Raw genomic sequence first — 23,243 nt, 5'->3', positions numbered from 1 at the left:
TATTATTAGGTACTGGGACTTGCGGTCGGGTTGTCAATGGGTCTGGGTGGCCATAGGCTATTCAAAGTATATCAAAGTAGTCCGCCACACGAGTTATGTAGGGTCATAAGAGGCTTCCTGGACTGCTACCTGAAGACCCAGGTGCTTTATGAAACGATTCCTTGTTACTGCAATGGCCCGACGCAATAACAGCATGGCGATGGCTATGACAAAAGGCACAGAGGTCAGAAAAAAAGGTGTAAACGGTCATCCAAGTGAAATTTTAAACATGCCCCTAATATGCTAATAGAACAAAACGGATATCAGTACATGTCCCTCCTTTAGGCAGTGCAAGAATATATCGATCTAGCCCTCTACCTCTATACATCCCCCTGCTGATTTAACCAGTCACCTTGTAGATGGATTCGGCAAGGCGCTTGACGTTGCCCGTAGTGATACCAGCCACTGAGATACGGCCGTCCTTGGTGGCGTAGACGGAGTGCTATTATGCGTTAGAGACAGATGAGACATTGTGGTTAAGACGTGGTGCGTACCTCCTTGGCAAGAGCCTCCATCTGCTCGGGCTTGAGACCAGTGTAAGCAAACATGCCGATCTGTGAATGTTAGTATTGATGCGCTTCTTTGATTCCACAGAACTACGTACCTGGCTGGTGATGTGCGTCCAGTCGTGCTTGCTGCCAAGCTCTTCCAGGTTCTTCTTGAGAAGAGCACGCATCTCAATGATGCGGTCAGCCATGCCCTTAACCTCGCCGAGCCATTGCTTGTTAAGCGCAGGGTCATTCATGATAGTCGAGGCGACACGAGCACCGTGCACGGGAGGGTTGGAGTAGAAGGGACGAATGAGGATCTTGATCTGAGAGTCGACACGCTTCTTCTCCTCGGCGGATTCGCAGACGAGAGAGAAAGCACCGACACGCTCACCGTAGAGTCCCTGCAAATTGAGTTAACGCGCATGCCTTGAGGCAACCAGATAACTGAGCCTACCATGTTCTTGGCGAAACTTTGGCACAGAGCGATGTTGTGGCCCTGCTCAACGAAGTGTCGAGGCGCAAAGGCGTCGGTATCGGCGTTTCCACTGGCGAAGCCCTGGTAAGCCATGTCGAAGAAGGCAAAGTGGCCCTTCTCCTTCATTACGTTGCTAATCTGGCGCCACTGGTCCTGGGTAGGGTCGACACCGGTGGGGTTGTGAGCGCAAGCATGGAGAAGGATGATGCTGTTGTTGGGAGCAGCCTTGAGGTCCTCGACGAGACCCTCAAAGTCGAGGCCGATGGTGTCCTTGTTGTAGTAGCGGTACTTCTCAACCTCCAAGCCCGAGTCCTTGAAGACAGCGTTGTGGTTGGCCCAGCTGGGAGTAGGGAGATAGATCTTCTTTGCGCCGGGATAGAAACGCTGAAGGAAAGCGCCGCCGATCCTCAGAGCACCGGTACCAGAGATGGACTGGGTGATCACGAGACGGTCCTCCTTCAAAACGGGAGAGTCCGCTCCGTAGGCCAGCTGCGCGGCAGCCTTGGTGAACGAGGGGATACCGGTGATTCCAGCATATTCCTTATCGAAACGCGATGCAACAACCTTGTCCTCGGCGGCGCGGACGGAGGGCAGAACGTAGGGCTTACCCTGGTCGTCACCTGGTGTAAAAGAGCATAGATCAGCGACTGTTTATAATTGCAGGTTGGCAGACACGGCTATCAAGACAAGCCGAAGATCTGACAAAAAGAACGTTTTAGAGCTCGATTGGGGTTCCTTACGGTAGGCACCAACACCCAGGTTGATCTTTTCCTTGAAACTGTCGGCCTTGTAGGCCTCGGTGATACCAAGGATAGCGTCCTAAACGAGCCGCAATGTCAGAAAAAAAAATGCATCGTTTTGATGAATCTCGATGCGTCAAAGCCTTACAGGAGGACCCTGGGGAACATTGGACCAGGTGGAAGCACATCTGGCACCGGCAAACACGGAGCGCACGCTAGCATTGCGCGAGGCAGCCTGGCGGCTGGCGACTTTTAGAGTAGAAAGCATAGTGAAGAAAATTGGCTATTAATGGAGAAATGAAAAGAAAATCTGCGGCAGAAAAGGAGACCGAAAGTAAAGGGACAGAGAAAAAATAGATGTGCTAGGAGGATGATCGGTCAGCAAGGGAGCGATAAATAGCAACAGCAGCAGCCAGCTAGGGTGGCCGAGTCGGAGATGCTGCGTGATGTTTGTGTGAATGTTTTCTTTGACTCATGTGAGAGCGATGGGCCGATCACGGGTAAAAGCCAACACTCATCCGATCGCTGGTCCAGTCCCGATCTGGATCAGCTATTGTTCTTACAATTGTCAATTGAACCTAGATACTCAATATTATGACTACAATTGCTTCAGTCACTTCATTGTATTAAAATACATGATCTACTGATAACTCCACATCTCCGCGTGAGTATCTCCAGACTGACTCTGAGCACGGCGCTCTGGCCGGCGCTGAACTTTGAAGGCTGCCTCTCTGCGGTCGAGGTCGCGCCATTGTGGGCCGCTCTCGGTGAACTTTCTCGACAATTTCCCCTCACGGAATTCGGAGAGGATTTGGGGTAAACACGCGCTGACGCTGAGGGGTAACAAGTCCATGTCCTATTCTCACCGTATCTTTTCGCTCTTGGAGGTATTCAGACGGCCTACGTCGTGGCTCATGGGCTATACTGATTGTTTCACCTTTAAAAGCCCTCTTGGCCGCCATAACAGAAATCGAAGTCCCATACTAACTCTAAATTCAGATCCGTTTTGAAACCGGCTATCCATCTATTGAGATGTCCCGAGGCTGTCGGCTAGCTTGCCATCTCATTAGTTTATATCAAAGTTTCGAGTTTACACCAATGGCTTTGATGAGCGACAATCTTCTATATGCGAAACACCGCATGCATCAATGAGTTCAGCGAAATCAGCTACCGTCCATCCCATGGGGTACTGACGAAAAGGAGCTAAGCTTCTCGATCACAACCGATCCACCCGTCGTTTCTACATCCATCCAAGGAATCTAATATCAGTGGCAGGTGAGCCAAAATGATAAGTCCACGCTTGTCATCTTCGCTCCCTGCGTTTCTGGCAGTGAACAGCCGCCCCCGTTGACTAGATGGAAACGTTGGAATCTGAAAACGAGCAGGATGAAACAAAGGGAAAACAATTCGCATCTACTAGGCGCGGATTTTGGGGTTCTTGCGTGTCCAGTATAAGTAAAGGGAGGAAGACCATACGAAGAGGAATACTATTAGAACCGCTTCCAGGCCCCAGATCTAGGGCTACGCGCTGGGCTCTCATTAGACCAGAGCTAGAATCGAATAGGGGTTTTACTACGGTGCGACTTGTTGAAGAACAAGCAAAAATTTCGTTTTACTATGTATTATTATGTACTACCGCTAGTTCTTTTTACATATATATATATATATATATTATTTTTATTGCGGTGGACGGATAGATATTCATAGCATTATTGCTGATGGCCCTTCGTTGCCTGGGTATCTAACAGTGGATACACCGTAAGGCCGTAAGGGCTTTCTGAGCGCTTTGCTATTGATCGGTTAAATTACCCCACACCAAGGCTAAATATGAATATCAAGACTCGGGAGGGAAGCTGGACTTCCGAAACGTATTATCAGAGGGTCATGCGGACCGAATGCGGCTCCGGAACTGCCCGTAGTGAATACGGTCTAGGCTCCAGCTCAAATATCAGATGGTGAGCGGCAAGGATTAGCTCGTGCGGATAAAGACTCTGTTCTCAATCATCGGTCGAATATAGCATTGAGTATGCTATTGCCCAACCACACAGTAATAGAAGCACTTGTACTCGTGAAGGACTTAGCCCAAACGAACTCCAGCTTGACCCTTCTGCCGTGCAGTTGCCCCAACGGCGTTGTTCATACCAGTATGTTGACTGCTGTCAAGCGCACTCATAGCCTCGCGCTTCTTCTCCTCTTCGATCTTTTTCAACCTCTTCTCGGTCTTCATCTTGCCGCTTCCCTTTCCATGGAACTGATGACTCAGGTGCTTGAAGGCCTCCTTCTGGTTCATCTGGCGACCAAACTCATCAATGTACTTCAGCTGAACATCGGGCTTGTACTGTTCATTGAACTTCGCTGCCAATTGCCGGGCTTCCTCCTGGTCACGCTTAGTGTTCTCACGCCGCGCGTACTCTTCTCGTTCGCGTGCGGACATGCGGTCGAGTTTTCCTGATGCGCGGTCCCGCTCACGCTGTTGGCGAGCACGCCGTTCCGCTTCGGTTTCGAGCCGAGTCTTCTCCGCGATGAAACGGTTGCGATCGCGAAGGAGCGCGTTGGAGTCCGCAGCGTCTGTTGATTTCACTAGACCACGTTTCTTCAGCATGCCCAACGTAGCACCGAGACCTTGTGACAACGTAGTTTCCTCCTCCAAACCGGTGCCAGTAATGGGCGCTGTGGGTTGTGATTCTTCGCGCTTGATACGCTCTTTAAGATCTTCCTCATCCTCGATGTCGTTGTAAGATCTATTCATATCAATATCTCCTTCAATCTGAGGCTTTTCATCGTCTAGTTCCTCAGTTTTGGCGCGGGGGCCCACACTCGGCGAGGTCGTCCGACGTCGAGGCTCTGGCAAAACGGGCTTCTGTAGGTTTGAAACAAATTCGGAAGTCTCGTCGATTATCAAACCAGGCTCTTCTTCCGGTGTCTCGGTATCCATTGGAGTCTGAGATCCCTCCTCTCTGAGCTGTCTTGCAATATCTTCTGGTCGCGATTTCTGCCGCTTCTTAAGCGCAGCCCGCCTTTGTCGGGTCAAAAGAGCTTGCAAATCATCATCATCCACAAATGAAATGTTCTCATCTAGGGTCTTGCGAGGGGCTGGCGCCGGCGCCGGCGCGCCGTTGACGGCGTCAACCTCCATCGATGCGTCGTTCGACGTATCGACATTTTCTGTAGGTAGAGAAATCTCATCATTGTCAAGAGCAGACCTCTTTTTGGTAGTCTTCGCCTTCTTTTTTCTAGGCTTTTTTACCTTGATCTCGCTCACGTCCATGTAGTCAGAGGCAGGAGTTTCAGCTTCAAAGTCGAGGCTGATAACGTTCTTTTTGAGCTTCTCAGAAACTTCCTGTTGCCGCGCCTCTTGTTCCTCCACCGTAGATCCCTTGGCGTCCAGTGTAAAACGTTTCCGTTTCTTGCCGTCAATCTCTTCGTCGTATTGAGCTAGTATTCCAGTATTCTCCTCTGTCGGATCATATACGGGTTTTCGTTTCTTCAGCTCTAACCTCTCAGCAGCCTTCTCCTTATCTCGAAGACCGATATTTTCCAGTTCATCGCCTTCTTCTTCATTTTCATCGATAGTTGTGTCTTTGAGAGTGAGAACATGCTCCTCTCCTCCCCCGAAATCGTCAATCTCATGCCCGACCTTGATACCAGCAAGGTCGGAAGCTGTATACTCCGCCACACGTTGCCGTTCTTCTAGCTCCTCTGCTAGCTTGCGCGCCCGTTCTCGTTCAATCTTCTTCTGCTTCTTTTTCGCTTGCAGTAACCAAGTTTTTGTGTCCATATCCGCATCCACACTCTCTCCTAGCGTCTTCCCTTCGAGCTTCGCGTTGCGCTGTGCCAACTCGCGCGCCCGCTTTATGGCCGCGTTCCGCTCTTCGCGCTTCTTCTTCGCGTTGGCTTCATCTTGTAGTTTTTTCCAGTTCTCCGCGGCCGCTGCCTCGCGCGTCTCAATAGTGCTCGCCGGTTCTTCGTCGGGTGAGTCGTTGGATTCCTTGAACGAAGGGCTCGTAGCGTCGGCCCCGGGAACAGGTAAGGGCTTCAGGCCAAGGGCCGCGCGGATCTTGTTGTTCTGCTCTATGGAGATAGCGTCCGCCATTTTGCCCAACAAGGTAGTTTGCAATAACGAGAAGAGCTGGAATGATGTCGTCGGGGCCGCTATGTTAAAAGAACATGTCGGCGACGATGATACCAGCCGACAACTTGCCCAGCGCCTCATTACGTAAGATAGACCTCTCGGTAAGGTTTAGCGCCGGATGATGGGTTAGCGCCTACTTAGCGCTGGGTATAAAATCCGCTGCGTCGCAAATTTTCCTCTTTTTCTTTTTCTTTTCTCCTCATGAACAGAACACACACGGATCTGTGTTCGGCGATCCTGATCGCAGAAAGAGTTTACTCTTCTGTGTTTCGGTCGATTGCTGGACAGTTCGACGACCAAAGGAGGCACCCATTCTCTCGTTTGGTGTCCATTGTTTTCCGGTCGACAGATCTCAGATTAAATGTCGGCATTGGGTGGTTCACTTTGGTCTTGAGCTCCCTCATGGTGAGCTCGGCTGGGGTTCCTGGTGTCGACGGCGTCATATTCCTGTTCCCTTTGCCGATTTGGCCGTCGGCTGATGAGGTCAGGGAGAAACCATGGCTAGCCAACATTCTTTACCAAGATAGCTTTATATGTAGCATATTTCGTAGAGCTGTGCAGCACTCTGGTATGGTATTATCATTGATATCATATATGCCTTCTTGAACACCGTTTGCGAAGTACGAAAGTGACGAAAGCAAGGGTATATACATGAGCGGCTCACAAACTGTCCTTCCCCGGTGACCGCGTCTATCCGCGTCCACTTTGAGACGAGTTTCAAAGCAGCTTCAGATGGCCCGTCACTGTGTCAACTACACTTTTTGGCCCTAAGATACCCAACACCGTCCTGCTTCCGCTGGCGATCTGAGTGCGTCCAGCATCTTGTATAACCCGAGCGCAGAGCCCAAGACTGACGGCTTGCGCCTGCAACAATTGCATTTCCTCCTCCGATTTTATCTGTAGCGCAATCTTCGCTTGACCTTGCCGTTCCCAGCGACGCAGGATCGTAGAGGTAGATGGGTTCGCAACGAGATATTTGTAACAGGCAAGAGTTGCATGTGAACACTGGGCAGCGATTTTGCCTAATTCAGACAGCGGTTAGCATCCCGCTGGTGAGGGCAATTAAATGGCTACTAAAAAAGAGAGGTAAAAGTGCCATACCCTTCGTCATCCCCAGATCAGTCCTCACAACAAGCACCAATTTAACCTCCTCGGTATTGTTCTCAAAGTTTGCAAGTTCAGTTCCATCGCCTTCCTCTTCATCACTCTCCTCCTGTTCAGTATCATCTTCCTCATCCGAAGAGCCTCGGTGCGGCTTCACATTATAGCCATTTGGCCAGCCTTCTTTCTCTTTTGTTGAGAATAGTCCTAGCGACGCACCTTGGCCGATAAAGTAGCCAGCGATTCCGGAAACAATGGCTGTGGCGACGATGTAGGCCGTTGTCGATGGGTGCACGCGATCAAATTCTGTCATTTTGGATGGGGTGTGGTTTGTACTGTTTTGAGAGGAAGAATCAATTGGTGGAGCTTGTGCGAAGATATATCTGGGGCGGAAGTGACTTAGCTCCGCGGCGAAGATTTCACTATGACAAAATGTCAAACGCCAGCATCCAATTCATTTTACAACAATACCTAATGCTGTTAGGATCCAGGTCGATACCACCCTCCATACTAGGTAATTCATACAAGAAAGTCTCGGAGGCTTTGCATTGAAAATGTCCTGCGATGCGCATAGTACAGAGTGCTATTACTGTTTGCAGATAGTTAAGACAGGCCTTCTGCGAGAAGGTCCGGTATTTGGCGAAGAGCTTGTGGGTATTGACCCCTACAGATCTCCCTGCAGACCAATCGATATGATAAAAGGACCTACGTCTGAAGATTGATTCACTAACCTTTTGAGAATAATTTCTCGCATTTTCGAGGAGTTTTCCCCATGGCCAGTGTCTTTTCCAGTTGTAAAAAAACCGGCGGCGGCCGCCGCAGAGAGTGTGATAAGCCTGGGATCGCCTACTGCAGTGGATGGTTATGCATTGAACCATGTACCGATAAAGCAAGTGAAATAACCATGCGGGTGGGACACTGACTAGGGAACTAGTGAATCAAACCTGCCAGGAACCGATTTTGGTTTTTGCTGACCATCCCGACTTGGAGTGGTACTTTGGATGGCGCTTCAGAATATAGTCGACATACTGCTACCTGGGTTCAGGTTTCGACAAGGGCTTGTTTCTAGACCAGGAGTTATCCTGTTTGTACTTCGTACAGCTTGATCTATCAATTTGTTGTTTGTACTTTGTTCGACACTAAAAAAAAAAAAGAAAAAAAAAAAAAGAACCATGAGGCTAGGATGTCAAAATAACCAAAAGCCCCAACATGGTCCGATTGTCGGATCAGAGGGTACCGCTAGATTATATTATATACACCCTTGCCCATGGCACTGTAAAAAGGCAAACTTTCATGACAAAATCGTCTAAGCGCGTCGACCGGCAGGGGCGCCTGGGTTTCCAAGTCTGCGGCTCCTGTATAGAATTAGCAGCTGATAATGTCAACCGAAATGATCCAAAACTTACATCATCGTCCGGCTGGCCATGCTGATGACAATCATGAAGAGCCAGCTAGGAACAACGCCGAAGCCGTAAATGACGTAGCCCAGTGGTACCAGAAGGCCACACTGAGCGAGCCAGCCATCTGTTGGGTGGAAGGCACCTTCATAGGCGGGCTTGTTCTCGTAGGTCTTCTCGGCGTGTATTCTGTAGATGCTTTCAGGGGTCACAGTGGTTGAGTTCACGTAGACGATATGCAGGGGAGTAGACGGGCGCTCCCCAGTGACTTGAGCCTGGGGAACTTTGAAGTACCAGACGGATGGAGCGCCAGCAGACCAGGCGGAGCAGAGGAGCTGGTTAGATTCGCAATCGAGGTAGCCAAGGTTGGGCGAGGTTGGGTCAGCAGCGAAAAGGAGAACAGATTGCTGTTAGCGCGTGATTAGCCTCCACTATGTCCGTATGAACGTTTACGCTACATTGCACATTGCAAGTTAGTTTGGCGCGCTCACATTAAATGCCTCCTCGGCCTTGCCGCAACGGCCAAAGCAGGTCTTATTTCCACCGGTGATAAATACTAGCCAGTCCTGGGCATCCGCGGCCGGCTCCAGCAGCGATTGCCAGTTGGTTGCGTTGAAAGGTGTGACGGTCTTTTCCTGAATGACCTTTTTGGGCACTTCGGCTACCTTTTCGGCGACAGGGATAACGGGAGTCGCAGTAGGTAGATAGGACTTTGCTTTATTAAACCAACCCTGAACACGGTCTGCAAGAGGGACCTGCTCCTCAGCCACAGCAAGCGCTGGGAGGAGGGCGAGAAGGGGGATGAAGCGCATGATGCTAGAATAGGAGACACGTGGTAAGTATGAGCTTCAGCTGGCTATCGATGTCTGAGGAAAAACAAACCTGGGCTGAATGTAAGAGTAGCAGGCGCACTTTTGATGATGGATTGATTGAGATGGCCAGAGTACAGACAGCAGGCAGCTTGGGAACAGGTTAACTTGAGCTGGAGGCGACCAGATGGAAGAGCCACGACGGATGGAACGCGACAGCTGGCCTAAACCCGAAATGGTGGTCCGCGACTCGCACTTGCAGCTGGGGAGCGGGGAACCCAACACTCTAGAACTATAGATCTCGGTTACTCTCCTCCTAGGGAGCTTGCAAAGGATGGCGTTCAGAATTGAATTTCCTCCGAATTGACTCTATACCCAACAGACATTACACTGGCTGAATTGCAGACTGCCTAACGTGAAATTGCTCCATCGTTCTAACGTCGTGCTGATTATGTCATGTGTTTATTTGCTTTCCATCTCCTCTCAATGACCTTGCACACACTACATCCCAGGTCTTTTGTATCGGCGACTTGCGTACTATCGATGCATAATTGAGCAGAAGACGGTCTTCTTGTATATAAGTGTTACCTTGGACATATGCGCACACGCCTCTGCAGCATACTTGGGTCGACCGTTTCGCTGTAAGAATTGCTGCAACCGAGCTTCGTATACTCATGAACCTACTTGGTACTGAGCATTCAATCGCATTCTTGAAAGAACCTGGTGAAGCGTGCCGGCTGGTCTTCGGATACCCCTGGAGTTTGGGTTTCAACAGTGACTACAATGCCAATAATGGATCTACAGGCTGTAGCCGCCTCCTTCCTAATCTGATAATTAATGGCTCCTTCCTTATTCGTTGCACCGCCTAATATGGCTTCTACAGTTCCTGTTATGTGGTGATATTCAGAGCTGGAGAAATTTTCTTAGCTTACCACAGTGGAGCTACGGTTATCTGTTTCCTGATTATTGCTTGATATCACTTCCTTACATCTATTATGCGACGCCGAGAGAGCAATTGGTTCCCCTGGGACCTTTTGACACTTGCTTCCACTGTCGCGTGGTTGCCGGGTTATGCCCTTGGGGCTGTAGTGAGGAGGGGAATGAGCTTCGACTATGGTTCGTTTACTAGATTTCAGCGGTTATTATACATGTGCTCATGCATCCGTGCTTGTTTCTAGGTGCCACCCTGGCGAATGTTTCCATTGCTAACCACAACGTTACTGCCACGGCAAACTCGTCTAACCGGTTCTCTTCTGGAGACTTTCCCGTCTGTACCGACCTAGAAGGACCCTTTGTGCCATTCTGCCTCCCAGAGGATGGTGCAAATGTCCTGGTTGATACAAAGACTATGTGACGTGGAATGCTGACTTCTATCCTTTGAATGCAACAATCACAATCGAGCTAAGATATTCCGACTCGCCTGAAGGGACATCAGCCTTCACTTCTGATAAGACCGATAACAGCTATGGATATATCCCGCTTCATATGAGCAATGAGTGGCTTCAAGGCAAGCAAAACAATACATTGACTCTTTACATTATTGAGCTCGATTCTACCCTGGACCGAAGAGCGAGTGCCCGGCAGGGCCCAACGATCACACTTCGTCCCAAACCCGTGGAGCACTACAAACCATCTCCGCCACCACGTTTCAACAAGCTAGCACTGTGCATCGGTCTTCCTGTGAGTCTCGCTGTTGTGATCATCGTTGTGGTCACTCTGGTCTTCTCGATGCGGAAATCCAGAGAAACAATCGTGAATAGCGCGTTCTGGAGCCGAAAAAGGGGATACGGCATCGGAAAATCCAGGTCTCAACGTCTGAAAAGCGAGACAAAGGGAAGCGGTGACTCTGACGGCTCGATGGCTCCCAAAAGATATGCAAATGATCTCGAGACAGGCTTGCTTGAAAGGCCCGGCTCGAACAGGTATAAACATGATTATGAACTTAGTGGCAGCTCTCCTGGCAGGTATCCGTTCAGACGGGATGTGGCTAGGTTGAAGAGCTGGATTGCGTGATAAAACTCATAGCCAAGTGCTCTCTGTTGCTTAGAGAGCATGTTATGAAGAGAAGGAATCGGATTTACAGTTTTGGAGCCATTGTCTAACTCCAAAACGGCCAGTGGTCATGGAGAGCCTCAACACATTCTTTAAGATGCCCGTTACTAACTTGAGTCATGGATGTGAGCAGTCCCATTGCATAGGTAGTTCCTGCAGCAGGATTAGCATGTTTTATCTTTCGGGGTTTTCCCTTCCAGGAAAAGTCCAGTAAGTCTATGAAGCTTGTCATTACTCCCAAGTCTATAGTCTACATACGTTCCGTTACTTCGGACGCCCTCCGGTCATGACTCATAACAGGTCCGGACCGATTCGAGGTCTAACGGGATGATCTACAACCCAAAAGCATGATTTACAGGCTCTTACATATCACAAGAAACCAATGCCGAGACGACTTGAACGAGAAGCCCGGTAGTATCATGGAGTATTAGTTCTGCTAATGCGCAATTGTTACAATGCACTCGGCTTAAGAGTAAAAGTGTGACGTAGGCGCGTTAACACCAACACACAAGACAACATAATACGCCTTTAGCCTAGACATTCTCCGGTCGCAATTCAAAGGCATTGACAATAACGAAAATAATCATGAATGGGCTTAAGGCAACTGAAAGGTTGATTATCAATCGCGGGCTTTCTAGACACTTTCAACCGTCGTAATTTTCGGCCACTCTGGGCGTATGGATTGGTAAACTGGTTACAGAGCCGATGTCGGGGGCTTGAAGTGTGACTGCGCAAGAGGCGCTCACAAAGCACAATATGCACTCAGTATAAGCATCTGTATTGATTGTAAAATGAGATCAACAGAGAAGAATCCAGAGCTTCTGCTAAGAAGTAAGCACTACCAGTATGGAGCTTGTTTATTGCGGCAGAATCGTGGGAAGTCAGTTCTTATTCTGTGTATAATCCGGATATCCGCTCGTAAGTATAATACACAGCTATAGATGGCTTTCAAAGATTCGGCCACGGACGGAAGCCACAAATTCAACTCCTACAAAGTGCTCGATAGGGTAGGAATCAACATGCCAACGCATAGTGGCTGCAATGCCGACGAGACTGAGGGAGTGACTGATGGTCACGGTCCTGACCTCGAGGCGAAGCCACCAAGTAACGAACCTTGAAATGCAGGTTCCCCACAGTGGGAAAATTCCGAGGGCGCTCGGCGGGCGAAATTTTTCTTCGTTGCCGCTGGCGCTTGGATGGAGGAGTCATCATCGCCTGTGTCTTCATTGGAGATCGTCCGCCGCCCTCGAAATCCCCGCCCACTTTTCTTCCCTCCTAGGCCTATGACTCTTTTCTCTGCTTTCCTCAACCGCAGAGCATATAAACACCTGAATTTGCCCCTGGGCTTGACGGTTAGTATCCTCAACTTCTGCCATTTTCCATCAACCTTGTTAAGTCTAACTTGTCATTCAATTTTAGTTCTTATTTTCATATTTGCTCGCATCAAATATACAAACCTAACCCCACCACCATTCACACACAATGTGCCCTGGTGCAGACAATGAGCCCAATGGGCAAACAAACGGCGTCAACGGCCAGTCTAATGGTATTACTGTGAATATGCATTATCTACAGATTCAATGCTAATTTTTTTTCTTTCAAGGAGACCACCCCGGTTTCACCGCGGTTCAGACCCGCCAGAACCCTCATCCTTCCCGTAACCCCTACGGTCACAATGTCGGCGTGACTGATTTTTTGAGCAATGTCTCCCGCTTCAAGATCATCGAGAGTACTCTTCGTGAGGGCGAACAGTTCGCCAACGCTTTCTTTGATACCCAGAAGAAGATTGAAATTGCCAAGGCATTGGATGAGTTTGGAGTCGACTACGTGAGTCATCCAGTGTGTATTGGTTTGATGCCACTTACTGACGGCTGTTCGCTCTAGATTGAACTTACTAGCCCTTGTGCTTCTGAACAGTCAAGGCTTGACTGCGAAGCCATCTGCAAACTTGGCTTGAAGGCCAAGGTAAGTTCCCATTGGTAATGAGTCGGCGCATACACTGTCTAATGGGCCAAATAGATCCTCACTCATATTCGATGCCACATGGATGACGCTCGGGTCGCTGTCGAGACTGGTGTTGACGGAGTGTAAGAATTCTTCCACGTTTTCTAGCTGTCTTTAGTACTAATCAGGTGTACAGCGACGTCGTCATTGGAACTTCCTCGTATCTCCGCGAGCACTCTCACGGCAAGGACATGACCTACATTAAGAACACCGCCATCGAAGTTATTGAATTCGTCAAATCCAAGGGCATCGAAATCCGATTCTCCAGCGAGGACTCTTTCCGCTCCGACCTCGTCGACCTGCTTTCCATCTACTCAGCCGTCGACCAAGTTGGTGTGAACCGCGTTGGTATTGCAGACACTGTTGGCTGCGCTTCTCCTCGCCAGGTGTACGAGCTCATCCGTGTTCTGAGGGGAGTTGTGAGCTGTGACATTGAAACTCACTTCCACAACGACACTGGTTGCGCCATTGCCAATGCTTACTGTGCTCTCGAGGCTGGTGCTACTCACATTGATACCTCTGTCCTTGGTATTGGTGAGCGCAATGGTATTACTCCTCTTGGTGGTCTCATGGCTCGCATGATGGTCGCCGACCCCCAGTACGTCAAGAGCAAGTATAAGCTGGAGAAGCTTAAGGATATTGAGGACCTTGTCGCCGAGGCTGTTGAGGTCAACATTCCCTTCAACAACTACATCACCGGTTTCTGTGCCTTCACCCACAAGGCGGGTATCCACGCCAAGGCTATCCTGAACAACCCCAGCACCTACGAGATCATCAACCCCGCTGATTTCGGCATGTCAAGATATGTGCACTTCGCGTCTCGTCTAACAGGCTGGAACGCTATCAAGTCGCGTGCTCAACAGCTTAACGTCCACATGACTGACGATCAGTACAAGGAGTGCACGGCCAAGATCAAGGCTCTTGCTGACATCCGACCTATTGCTATTGATGATGCGGATAGCATCATCCGTGCTTATTACCGCAACCTTAGCTCCGGCGAGAACAAGCCCCTCATGGATCTGACTGCCGATGAGCACGCTCAGTTCCTCGCCAAGGAAAAGGAGCTTACCGAGAGTGGCACCGCTCTTTAAGGGCGTTCCGTTTCCTATTTTCAAAACGATCTATGCATATTTGCTTTGCGCTATGAGCTATTCCTGTTGGAATATGGTGAAATTTTTACATCTATTTATTTCTTTTCCCTAGAGCTTTGATCATATTCCCTGAGCGACTCCTTTTACGAAGTGAGACGTCGATCTTCCTTTGTCTTGTCATGATTGGTGTTTTTTATGTGGTCTGGGATATTTTAGTTTACCTTGGGGGTTCCTAAAAGTGTTATTTCTCCCTCAGCCATGAGCACGAGGTAAGAGTGGTCGGTGTTTGCGAGCTTTGATTTTTAAGTAAGCCCTGTATATAAGCTGTCTCGGCGATTACATTAAATGAAAGAGTCAAGAAACAAATACAATCATCTACAAATCATTTTTGGATTAGGCATGGACCGTTGAATCAATATACAATAGTGATATGACTTGGCAAAAATTTATACTAAGATATGACGGATAATCTTCGACGCGGGCGACGTCACGAGATTCCCTCCAGTCGGACGAGGTGGCATGTGGAACCTACAGCCGAGGTAGTGTAAGTGTGTGACGGTACCTTTGGCGCTTCGAGAAGCTCTGCTCTTCAATCAAAATTACTCCGCAGACAGCAACTACTATCATTGGGGCTAACAGTCACCAGTCACAATCGTCCCTGGCGTGCTTCCCGCACTTCGCTCATTCTATTTCCTTGACTCCGACATCCGAATCTCTCCACTTCACCACTTTCATCGTCTTATTCTTATCATCGAAGATTTCACCTATTCCATCCATACTCTTTGTCTTTGCTGAGTGAGGAGGAGTAATTGAGGATCACCGGAGGAAGAATGGCATCGTCTGTCGTGCCAGTCGCTTTGCAGAACAAACTGCTTGGCTATGGCAGAGCCCCCAGCGCCCAGCTGGCTGTTCTGAACCTGGACCTGTAAGTACAGGCTTCTCTGCGCCCTGAGGCCCTGGATGTTTGTTATCTAATATCGTTTCTATGCGCGTAGTGTTCGCAATATTGTATTTGCTCTATTCTTATTCCGCTACGTTCGAAAAACGTTCTACTCCCTGCGAGGCTACGGTTTCTTCGGCAGTATTCACAATGTCTACCTAGCCATTCGTTTATTTTTATACTCTATCTTTTTGCGGTTTCCCGGAGTCCGTGGACAGGTCGACAAACAAGTGACGGCTGCGATTGAGGGCCTAGAATCGAAACTCGTGGCAAACGGCCCCGGTGTTACACGATACCTGACTCTGCCCAAGGAAGGATGGACGCACGAGCAGGTTCGTGCGGAACTAGCTAAGCTTGGGAACATGGAGCATACCAGATGGGAGGATGGTCGCGTTAGCGGTGCCGTGTACCATGGTGGAAAGGACTTGCTCAAAATCCAGGCCGAGGCATTTGAGCAATTCGGCGTCGCAAATCCTATTCACCCTGATGTTTTTCCTGGTGTTCGGAAGATGGAAGCCGAGGTGGTTGCGATGGTAAATTATCCTTTTCAGATGATTGAGGACTGCGTCCAATGACTTACTGGGCTTGGCTTAGGTCCTTGCAATGTTTCACGGCCCTTCTGATGGCGCGGGGGTGACGACCAGCGGTGGTACTGAATCCATCCTCATGGCCTGTTTGGCCGCACGTAACAAGGCGCGCGCTGAAAGAGGCGTGACGGAACCTGAAATGTGAGCTCTCGAATCTTTCTCTTTTCTGGTATTCTGCTGACTCAAATAAAGGATCATTCCTGATACAGCTCATGCTGCGTTTATTAAGGCGTCTAGTTACTTTGGTATCAAGCTGCATCGTGTTCCTTGCCCAGCGCCAGACCACAAGGTCGACATCGCCAAGGTGCGCCGACTGATCAACTCCAACACCGTTCTGCTTGTTGGCTCTGCTCCAAACTTCCCCCATGGTATAGTTGACGACATTCCCGCTTTATCACGACTGGCCACACATTATAAGATTCCTCTGCACGTTGATTGCTGCTTGGGTTCATTTGTCATTGCGCTTCTGAAGAAAGCTGGGTTTCCGTCGCCTTACGAGGAGGAAGGCGGCTTCGATTTTCGCCAACCAGGCGTGACCAGCATTAGCGTCGACACCCACAAGTATGGCTTTGCACCTAAGGGTAACTCAGTCCTTCTGTACCGCAACAAGACGTACCGCAGCCACCAATACTTCATCTACCCTGACTGGTCTGGTGGTGTCTATGCGTCCCCTTCGGTTGCTGGGTCACGGCCTGGTGCGTTGATTGCGGGATGCTGGGCTAGTCTCATGAGCGTAGGCGAATCTGGCTATATCAAGAGTTGTCTTGATATAGTTAATGCGGCGAAGAAGTTTGAGTCAGCTATCAATGAGGACGCACGCCTTTCGCCAAATCTCCAAGTCGTTGGACAACCTATGGTCAGCGTTATAGCCTTCGAGAGTAAAAATGATGCCGTTGACATTTACGACATTGCCGATGACCTTTCGGCAAAGGGTTGGCATCTGAACGCCTTGCAATCTCCTCCGGCAATGCATGTCGCTTTCACAATTCCAACAGCTGCTGCTGTTGATACGCTCATTTCAGACTTGGTTGCGGTGGTCGAAAAGGAACTGGAGAAGGCGGAAGAGCGGAAGCGACAGGGCAAATCTTATGTCGTCAAACGCGGTGATACATCTGCTCTCTATGGCGTGGCTGGAAGTATGCCGGATAAAAGCATCGTCAGTCGCCTTGCAGAAGGCTTCCTAGACACCTTGTACAAAGCTTAGAAGGATCCTGGATGATTATAAAACCGTTGTCTGTTGATATGCGTGATCGGATCAGGGCCTTGCTGGACTTCACATAAGGGTATACGGTGTTCTGGTGTTTCTATTGATATCCTGTGGCCTCGGTGGCCTTGAAAGATTATTCTTACCATGCCGTTAGAGAAGACGAATGTCATCAAAATCTGAATGTTCGAGGACCTCATAAATAGTAGACGATAGACATATAGTACAGTGATATAGTAACATCGCTCAATGCAATCAGAGTAGCCGGCATCAATGTCCTCTTATCCCGCCCTCTCCTACATATGGCGCTGAAAATTCTTCCAGCCAGCCAAGATCATCGATGGTCGCAACCCAACTCCATGGTACCCAATTGAGAAAAGACATCTTAACATGCAAAAAAAAAAAAAGAAAACCAAAGACCCAAACAAGGCAAGCGAGAAATATAGGCTGTCTATTCTCCCCTCTTCTCAGTCCTCTCTATCGCCGCTGTTCTCTCGACATAATACCCTGGATCAGGCTTTCGCTCCAGATGCAGCTCTTGTTTCGTCAAATTTTTATCAACTTCCTGCACCTCAACCAGTTCCTTTACTTTCATGATCTGACCGGCTACCGACTGAGAGACGGGGTGGAAAACGGTGGCCATGCGCTTCTTTAGTCCGAGAGCCTTGAGCACGTCTGTTGTTCGGCGTGGGAGACCGATGGCGGAGCGGACGAGGGTGATGCGAAAGTAGCTCATCTCGAATTTGTTTTCTCCCTTTGGTTGTAGCTGGTCCTGGGTTACGGCGAGGAATGAAACGGTCGCTCGGCGGTTAAGTCCGCGCAATAGAAGATAGTGGAATCTGGCTGGAAATGGTGTGCTTATGAGTTGGTCAGATCGTGAGCAAGAGCAGCGGTAATTGCGGAGCGTAATCGGTTTCTGTGCAGCAGGGTTGACAGCAGACTGAGCCTAGGATATTGGTTCTCGCCGACAAACTGTTGAGTGATGCGACTGCTGCCCAGAAATTTTGTCTTTTCCTGTTCTGGTCGAGCTTCCAGGCGGAATGTCACGTGAAACGGCATACTGCCGGTCCCAGCTCGCCTGGAGACACGCAGCTCAAGCTAGCTAAACCCTATCGGAACGATGAATTGATGCCTATCTGATCTGATTGAACTTTCTTGCCATTCTGCTGGTATAGCACCTAACCAAGATGGCGCAAGGGGGAAATGCCGACAGAGCGGTGGCCATGCCCCGGTTAGAGGACCTCCTCCGACACCCGGAGGACCTCGACAAGATCAATGGACTGAAAGCCGAATACACACGCAAGAAAGCTGCGGTCGATGCGCAGCTCCGTGAGGGTCTTCGGGATCAGTTAGCATCCGTACAACGAAGCCTCAGCGCCCTCACGGAAGGCCAGCGCCAGGTATCAAAGACGAGGGATGAGCTACAGGGTATCGACAGACTATGCGCCGAGTCGCAGAACAGCGTTGATGACTTCTCGCGAATTGACCAGCTCGCTAAAATCCAGCGCAACTTTGAAGCTACTCTGATGATGAAGAAAGGACTGGAGAACTTTAGCTCTGATTTAGCGGAGATTGAGGAGCTTCTGAGGGAGGATGACGAGGATCTTGAGAACCAGCCTAATCTGCTGCGGACCCATATGCGGATATCTCGATTGCGGGACTTTCGAGATGAGGCCATGGATCAAGTTCGCAGGGCGCAGGACGCGAGTAACGAGGCCACCCTAGAAGAATATTTCCAAGGGCTGGATGCCGTAATCGATTGGTTTGATGACCATCTTGGGACGCTGTGTATGAACCTCATTCCGCTCGTGCAGAGTGATAACCCCAGCATGGTGGTTCGACTTGCGGTTGTGGTGGCGAACGAGGAGAAGAATGATGAGACCGTTAAGGCCTTGCAGGAGGCGCAGAAGGATCACCAGGATTTAGCTGGGCGGTTTAAGTCAATGAATGTTGGACCGAAGACCGTAAGGGGATACAAGGAAAAATTTATACAAGCGATCGAGTTCTACGCTCAAAATCAGTTCGAAGACACCAAGGAGAAATTCTTGGATGACCCGGAAGGTCTGGAGAAGAGTTTCCGATGGTTCTTTAACGACCTCTTCGTCGTGCAGCAGGGCATGCAGTCGTTGATGCCGAAGAAGTGGAAAATCTTCAAGACCTACACTGATATCTATCACCGCATGATGCACGATTTCCTGATTGAGATGGTCAACGACCCCGCATTACCAGCTGACAACCTGCTTGCGATCCTCCACTGGAGGGAAAAATACTACAAGAAGATGAAGAAGCTTGGCTGGCAGGCGTCTGACCTTGAGCTAGATATTCTGGATAACCGCGAACCTGATCTCATTCGGCGGTGGCAGAATGTCATTATTAACGCGGTAGAAGATTGGATGGATAAGATCACGGAGACGGACAGGAAGGCACTTACGGAGAGGATACCTGACTCACTTGATACTACAGCAGACGGCTACTTCCGCACTCAAACTCTTCCAGATATGTGGCGAATGCTGCACGAGCAGGTCACCGTGTCCAGCTCCTCCTCACGCCCCGACCTCTTGGAAGGTATTATGGATGCAATGTTCCGAGTGCTGAAGGCTCGCCAAAATGCCTGGCAGACCCTTCTCGAGGAAGAATGCGCTAAATACAAAGCACCCGGCGGTGAACAACTAGACGGGTTGCAACTGCTGCAAGACTGGCTTATAGCAGTAGCGAATGACCAGATTGCCTGCATTGACGACAATGACGAAACGGGACAATATGGGCACTTGACGCGGTTCCGACGTGATATCGAGCAGTACGTCGACCCGAAATACATGGCGTCCCGCGCAATTCCCGAGATTGATGCTTTACGAGATGGCTACGTCGATTTGAGTACCTACTGTATTTCGCAATTCGTGAACGTAATTTTCGCAGTCGACCTGCAGGGCACGATTCGCGATTTTTTTACCCAGAGATGGTATGGAGATTTCGCCGTGAAGCGAATCACTTCTACGTTCGACGATTACATGGCCGATTACTCGCCTGTCCTCCACCCCTCCCTCACAGACATCCTCGTCGAAGAACTCTCCGACGAACTCCTAGTCCGCTACCTCTCATCGGTCCGCAACAAGGGTGTAAAATTTCGCCGACAAACTGACCCCTACACCGACAAATTCAAGGACGACGTCCTCACAGTCTTTGCATTTTTCCAGAAATACCCGGACTCTTTTGCAGGCACCATCAAGCAGAAATGGCGGCTTGTCGACTGGTTGGTCCGGCTTCTTGAGGCAGAGAAAGGTCCTGCTGTGGTTAATGTCTATGAAGACTTCAAGAATGAGTACTGGGACCTGCAGCTCTCGTGGGTTGAAACAGTCCTTAGGGCACGGGATGACTTTGAGCGGAGTATGATTACTGCCGTCAAGACTAAGGCGGCTGAATTGTCTGTTGAACGGGGAATGGAGACTCTCATGAGTAGAGTTCGCTGACCTCGCTTGTTTGTGCGGTTGTGCCTTTAGCGTGGCGTTTGGAGTTGTATAGCATAACACCTGGACAAATAATCTACAATGTCTACAGGCTGTTGACATGATAGGCAGGGGTTACCAATCCACTTCTATGATACCAACAACGCTGCTATATAAATACCCGGCCAGCGACCGGCGTCGGGTCCCCTACGGTTCCCTGCTCGATTGTTCGGAAATGTAAGCTTCTCTCCGCCACAACTTTATACTTCTCCCCTAGCCTAGCGTTCATCCCACTCTGATCGGCCGCTGGGTCAAGTTTCTTTGCGCCCATTTCGCAAATGCAAATACCTTCAATAGGGAAGTTCCTCGCCCAGATGAACGGATAGCCTGTGTTCTGTCCTTCACTCAGAGTCAGCTGAGTTTCCTCATCGTCCTTTGGTGCATTCGCATCTGAGTGATCTCCGGCTGGGATGTCATCTCTATTGTCACAAATAGTCTCCGTATCACCGCGGGACTTGAACTGAGCAATGATTCCACCACTTGACCGCGGAATCGTCCTGTCACTATCTAGATAGAAGTTTCTATAATGTGAGAGGATGTCCCGCGCATCGAATGTATACCGATTACTGTGGGCATCCTTCTTTCCCGCGACATGGCTATTGCCTGGATTCTTCTTCCTTCCCCGGATGTAGATGGTGTTAACAATTGTAACGTGTAAGAGGAGCGGACGGGGTTTGAACTTTGTCTCGCTTTTATGCTCCGTTATTGTTGTAGACAAGGTGTTCGGGTGATCCTGGACTTGTTGACTTTGATCCTGATTTTCATGATCTCTCTGTGGTCTGGTCTTTCGCTTGTGCGTCCTTCTGGGCTCGGCTTTGTACTCTCCCTGCAGGAATCCAGCTTCCAAAAATTTGTCGCGTAATGCCTCGCAGAACAGGTAGAGACGAGATGTGGGGTCAACCGGCGCAGCATGCAGAACGGTCGCAGAGCGAGCACGTGGGAGAGCATGCATGGATTCCAATGAAATATTGAACGGTTCGGGTGCGGCGGATTTGACTTGAGAGTGTTCGTCTGTCAAGACAGGTCTGGGGGATTGACTTGTTAATAGGCTAGTATCGGCTGTTACCCCTTTCTCTTGTCCAGCGTTCTGAGTATTCTCCATTGCTAGGGACTCTCTCTTTCCAGTCTTGGACCGCGATCGCTGCCGCGCAGCACTTTCCTCCGCCTTGCGCATCAAGGCGACTAGATCCAGAGAGTAGAAGAACCGCAGCGCTTCGTCAAGGCGCTGCGGGTTAGGTAAACTCATGACCCCGAGAGTAAGATGGAGCGTACCCACAGGGCGTATAGCATCGTCCGGGATAAGTGGGCGATGCGCCTGTCGCTGCTCGTCTTCTTGCCCTTTTTCCAAGATCGAGAATGAAATTGGTGGGATCGAGGCTTTGAATGAGGATAATGAAGACTCTAATTGAGGAAGGGAGACAGAATTGACGAGAGGCAGACAGAGGAAGTGTGTTAGAGGCGGCCGCTTTGGTTTCGCGTTGGTTGAGTTCTTTGAGCCCTTGTGCTGCTTGTTCGTGATGTCCGTAGACATGATGACTGTGGTTTTGGCTGATGAATGGTATGCACGCAGAACGGGTCCCCTTCTTAGAGGCGAGAGGATCCTCATTCTTATATTCGGGAAGATACAAAAGTCATTGTAAATGGCAAGTAAGGACGAGGTTATTGTGGTAGATCAAAGTCACTATACCTATGAGTAGAACAAAAAGGCTTGGCGCGATCGACGATGATTTCATGCTCTTTTTAGTGCCGTGATGCCATCGATTCTGCCTCCGCTTCTCCTCCCGGCTCAGCTCAAGCTCAGCCTAAGCTCTCCACTCTCCATCCGTTTACATCTTCCTACCAAAACAGCTCAATTGACACAGAACATCTCACTCGCTCGCCCATCATGCTCACCAGCCGCGCAGCCCGCGCCCTTCTCTCTTCCTTCCCGTCCACTTTCGGGCTTCGCAGACTCGCAATAGCAGCTTCCGCCGCTTCGACCTTCCGTTTCCCAAACTCAACAAAGCTCGTTGCCAAATATCAACACCGCAACGGCTTTCATTCGACCCCGCAAATTCAAAAAGGCATCACCCCAGGCTCTCCTGACCCACCGGCACCGCAGCCAGAGTCCTCCGTGCGCGTCTCGGAACCGTCGCCGTTATCGAACCACCAATATCACGAGTACTCGGACCATTATCTGCATGTCGTACAAGCTAAAATTGAGGAAATGGAGGAAGACAGGTCGGATCTTGAAACTGACCTTAGCGTGAGTTGACCTATCTACATGACATTTCCATCCTGCCAAGCTTCGCGTGCTCGCTGCCCGTACTTGACGTTGCACAGATCGATTACGCTTTCATATCGTCCAAGCAGGGTATGCTGACCGGTTTGTGAAATATACAGGCCGGTATCCTCCATATCAATGTCGCCAACGTTGGAACATACGTCTTAAACAAACAACCCCCCATCAAGCAATTGTGGCTAAGTTCTCCGGTCTCCGGACCAAGGCAGTACGACTGGGTTGTGGAGGGAGATCAGATGCACGAGAAGCAGGAAACAAGACCATTCACAAACGGGCAGTGGGTGTGTTTGAGGGATAATTCGAACCTGACGGAACTGCTGAACAAGGAGTTGGGATTGAATTTGCCGAGAGATGTTTACAGCGAGGTTGACGAGTAGACCATTTTGAGTGTCTGTCC

The 23,243-nt window shown here is 49.7% G+C and overlaps 9 protein-coding genes across 9 annotated transcripts, besides 1 other annotated feature; 4 read left to right on the top strand and 5 right to left on the bottom strand.

Moving 5' to 3' along the window:
* Positions 1–23,243: part of a sequence feature (contig 1.30 489..89802(1)) that runs on past both edges of the window.
* On the bottom strand, positions 239–2,125 carry ANIA_01993 (putative aspartate aminotransferase). Its single transcript, XM_654505.2, has 6 exons — positions 1,894–2,125; positions 1,746–1,824; positions 985–1,625; positions 644–931; positions 534–593; positions 239–481 (listed from the first exon to the last, which is right to left on the bottom strand). Exons 1-6 carry the CDS (start codon positions 2,011–2,013, stop codon positions 380–382), a joined length of 1,290 nt encoding a protein of 429 aa, XP_659597.1. The 5' UTR covers positions 2,014–2,125; the 3' UTR covers positions 239–379.
* On the bottom strand, positions 3,823–5,838 carry ANIA_01992 (U4/U6-U5 snRNP complex subunit SNU66; the record flags this gene model as incomplete). The annotated part of the gene is made up of 1 exon (XM_654504.1): positions 3,823–5,838. The coding sequence occupies one exon, from the start codon at positions 5,836–5,838 to the stop codon at positions 3,823–3,825; it is 2,016 nt and encodes a 671-aa protein (XP_659596.1).
* On the bottom strand, positions 6,595–7,291 carry ANIA_10249 (aminoacyl-tRNA hydrolase PTH2; the record flags this gene model as incomplete). Its single annotated transcript, XM_050612931.1, has 2 exons — positions 6,595–6,899; positions 6,979–7,291. 2 exons carry the CDS (start codon positions 7,289–7,291, stop codon positions 6,595–6,597), a joined length of 618 nt encoding a protein of 205 aa, XP_050468783.1.
* Positions 8,205–9,322, bottom strand: ANIA_10255 (uncharacterized protein). Its single transcript, XM_050612930.1, has 4 exons — positions 9,258–9,322; positions 8,867–9,191; positions 8,385–8,782; positions 8,205–8,333 (listed from the first exon to the last, which is right to left on the bottom strand). The coding sequence occupies exons 2-4, from the start codon at positions 9,185–9,187 to the stop codon at positions 8,285–8,287; spliced, it is 768 nt and encodes a 255-aa protein (XP_050468782.1). The 5' UTR covers positions 9,188–9,191; positions 9,258–9,322; the 3' UTR covers positions 8,205–8,284.
* Positions 12,719–14,715, top strand: hcsA (homocitrate synthase; the record flags this gene model as incomplete). Its single annotated transcript, XM_654502.2, has 5 exons — positions 12,719–12,728; positions 12,840–13,063; positions 13,121–13,201; positions 13,256–13,323; positions 13,377–14,715. The coding sequence occupies 5 exons, from the start codon at positions 12,719–12,721 to the stop codon at positions 14,329–14,331; spliced, it is 1,338 nt and encodes a 445-aa protein (XP_659594.1). The 3' UTR covers positions 14,332–14,715.
* On the top strand, positions 15,162–17,062 carry ANIA_01989 (sphinganine-1-phosphate aldolase DPL1; the record flags this gene model as incomplete). Its single annotated transcript, XM_654501.1, has 4 exons — positions 15,162–15,256; positions 15,327–15,804; positions 15,866–15,999; positions 16,051–17,062. The coding sequence occupies 4 exons, from the start codon at positions 15,162–15,164 to the stop codon at positions 17,060–17,062; spliced, it is 1,719 nt and encodes a 572-aa protein (XP_659593.1).
* Positions 18,250–20,529, top strand: ANIA_01988 (SNARE-binding exocyst subunit SEC6; the record flags this gene model as incomplete). Its single annotated transcript, XM_654500.1, has 1 exon — positions 18,250–20,529. One exon carries the CDS (start codon positions 18,250–18,252, stop codon positions 20,527–20,529), a length of 2,280 nt encoding a protein of 759 aa, XP_659592.1.
* On the bottom strand, positions 20,662–22,096 carry ANIA_01987 (uncharacterized protein; the record flags this gene model as incomplete). Its single annotated transcript, XM_050612929.1, has 1 exon — positions 20,662–22,096. The coding sequence occupies one exon, from the start codon at positions 22,094–22,096 to the stop codon at positions 20,675–20,677; it is 1,422 nt and encodes a 473-aa protein (XP_050468781.1). The 3' UTR covers positions 20,662–20,674.
* ANIA_01986 (ferroxidase) lies at positions 22,411–23,223 on the top strand (the record flags this gene model as incomplete). The annotated part of the gene is made up of 2 exons (XM_654498.2): positions 22,411–22,810; positions 22,948–23,223. Exons 1-2 carry the CDS (start codon positions 22,451–22,453, stop codon positions 23,221–23,223), a joined length of 636 nt encoding a protein of 211 aa, XP_659590.1. The 5' UTR covers positions 22,411–22,450.

Source organism: Aspergillus nidulans, chromosome VII (assembly GCF_000011425.1).
Source record: "Aspergillus nidulans FGSC A4 chromosome VII".
Lineage (NCBI taxonomy): Eukaryota > Fungi > Ascomycota > Eurotiomycetes > Eurotiales > Aspergillaceae > Aspergillus > Aspergillus nidulans.
The sequence above is the reverse complement of the archived record's forward strand: the minus strand, read 5'-3'. Positions and strand labels throughout refer to the sequence as shown.

Bases quoted from the DNA above. Each gene is read 5' to 3' on its own strand.
- ANIA_01993 (XM_654505.2), bottom strand. From the start codon at position 2,013: ATGCTTTCTACTCTAAAAGTCGCCAGCCGCCAGGCTGCCTCGCGCAAT. The intron at 932-984 runs GTAGGCTCAGTT...CTCAATTTGCAG, and splicing joins AAAGTTTCGCCAAGAACATG to GGACTCTACGGTGAGCGTGT. The intron at 594-643 runs GTACGTAGTTCT...TAACATTCACAG, and splicing joins GGACGCACATCACCAGCCAG to ATCGGCATGTTTGCTTACAC.
- ANIA_10255 (XM_050612930.1), bottom strand. From the start codon at position 9,187: ATGCGCTTCATCCCCCTTCTCGCCCTCCTCCCAGCGCTTGCTGTGGCT. The intron at 8,783-8,866 runs GTGAGCGCGCCA...ACGCGCTAACAG, and splicing joins AGGCCGAGGAGGCATTTAAT to CAATCTGTTCTCCTTTTCGC. The intron at 8,334-8,384 runs GTAAGTTTTGGA...AATTCTATACAG, and splicing joins ATGGCCAGCCGGACGATGAT to GAGCCGCAGACTTGGAAACC.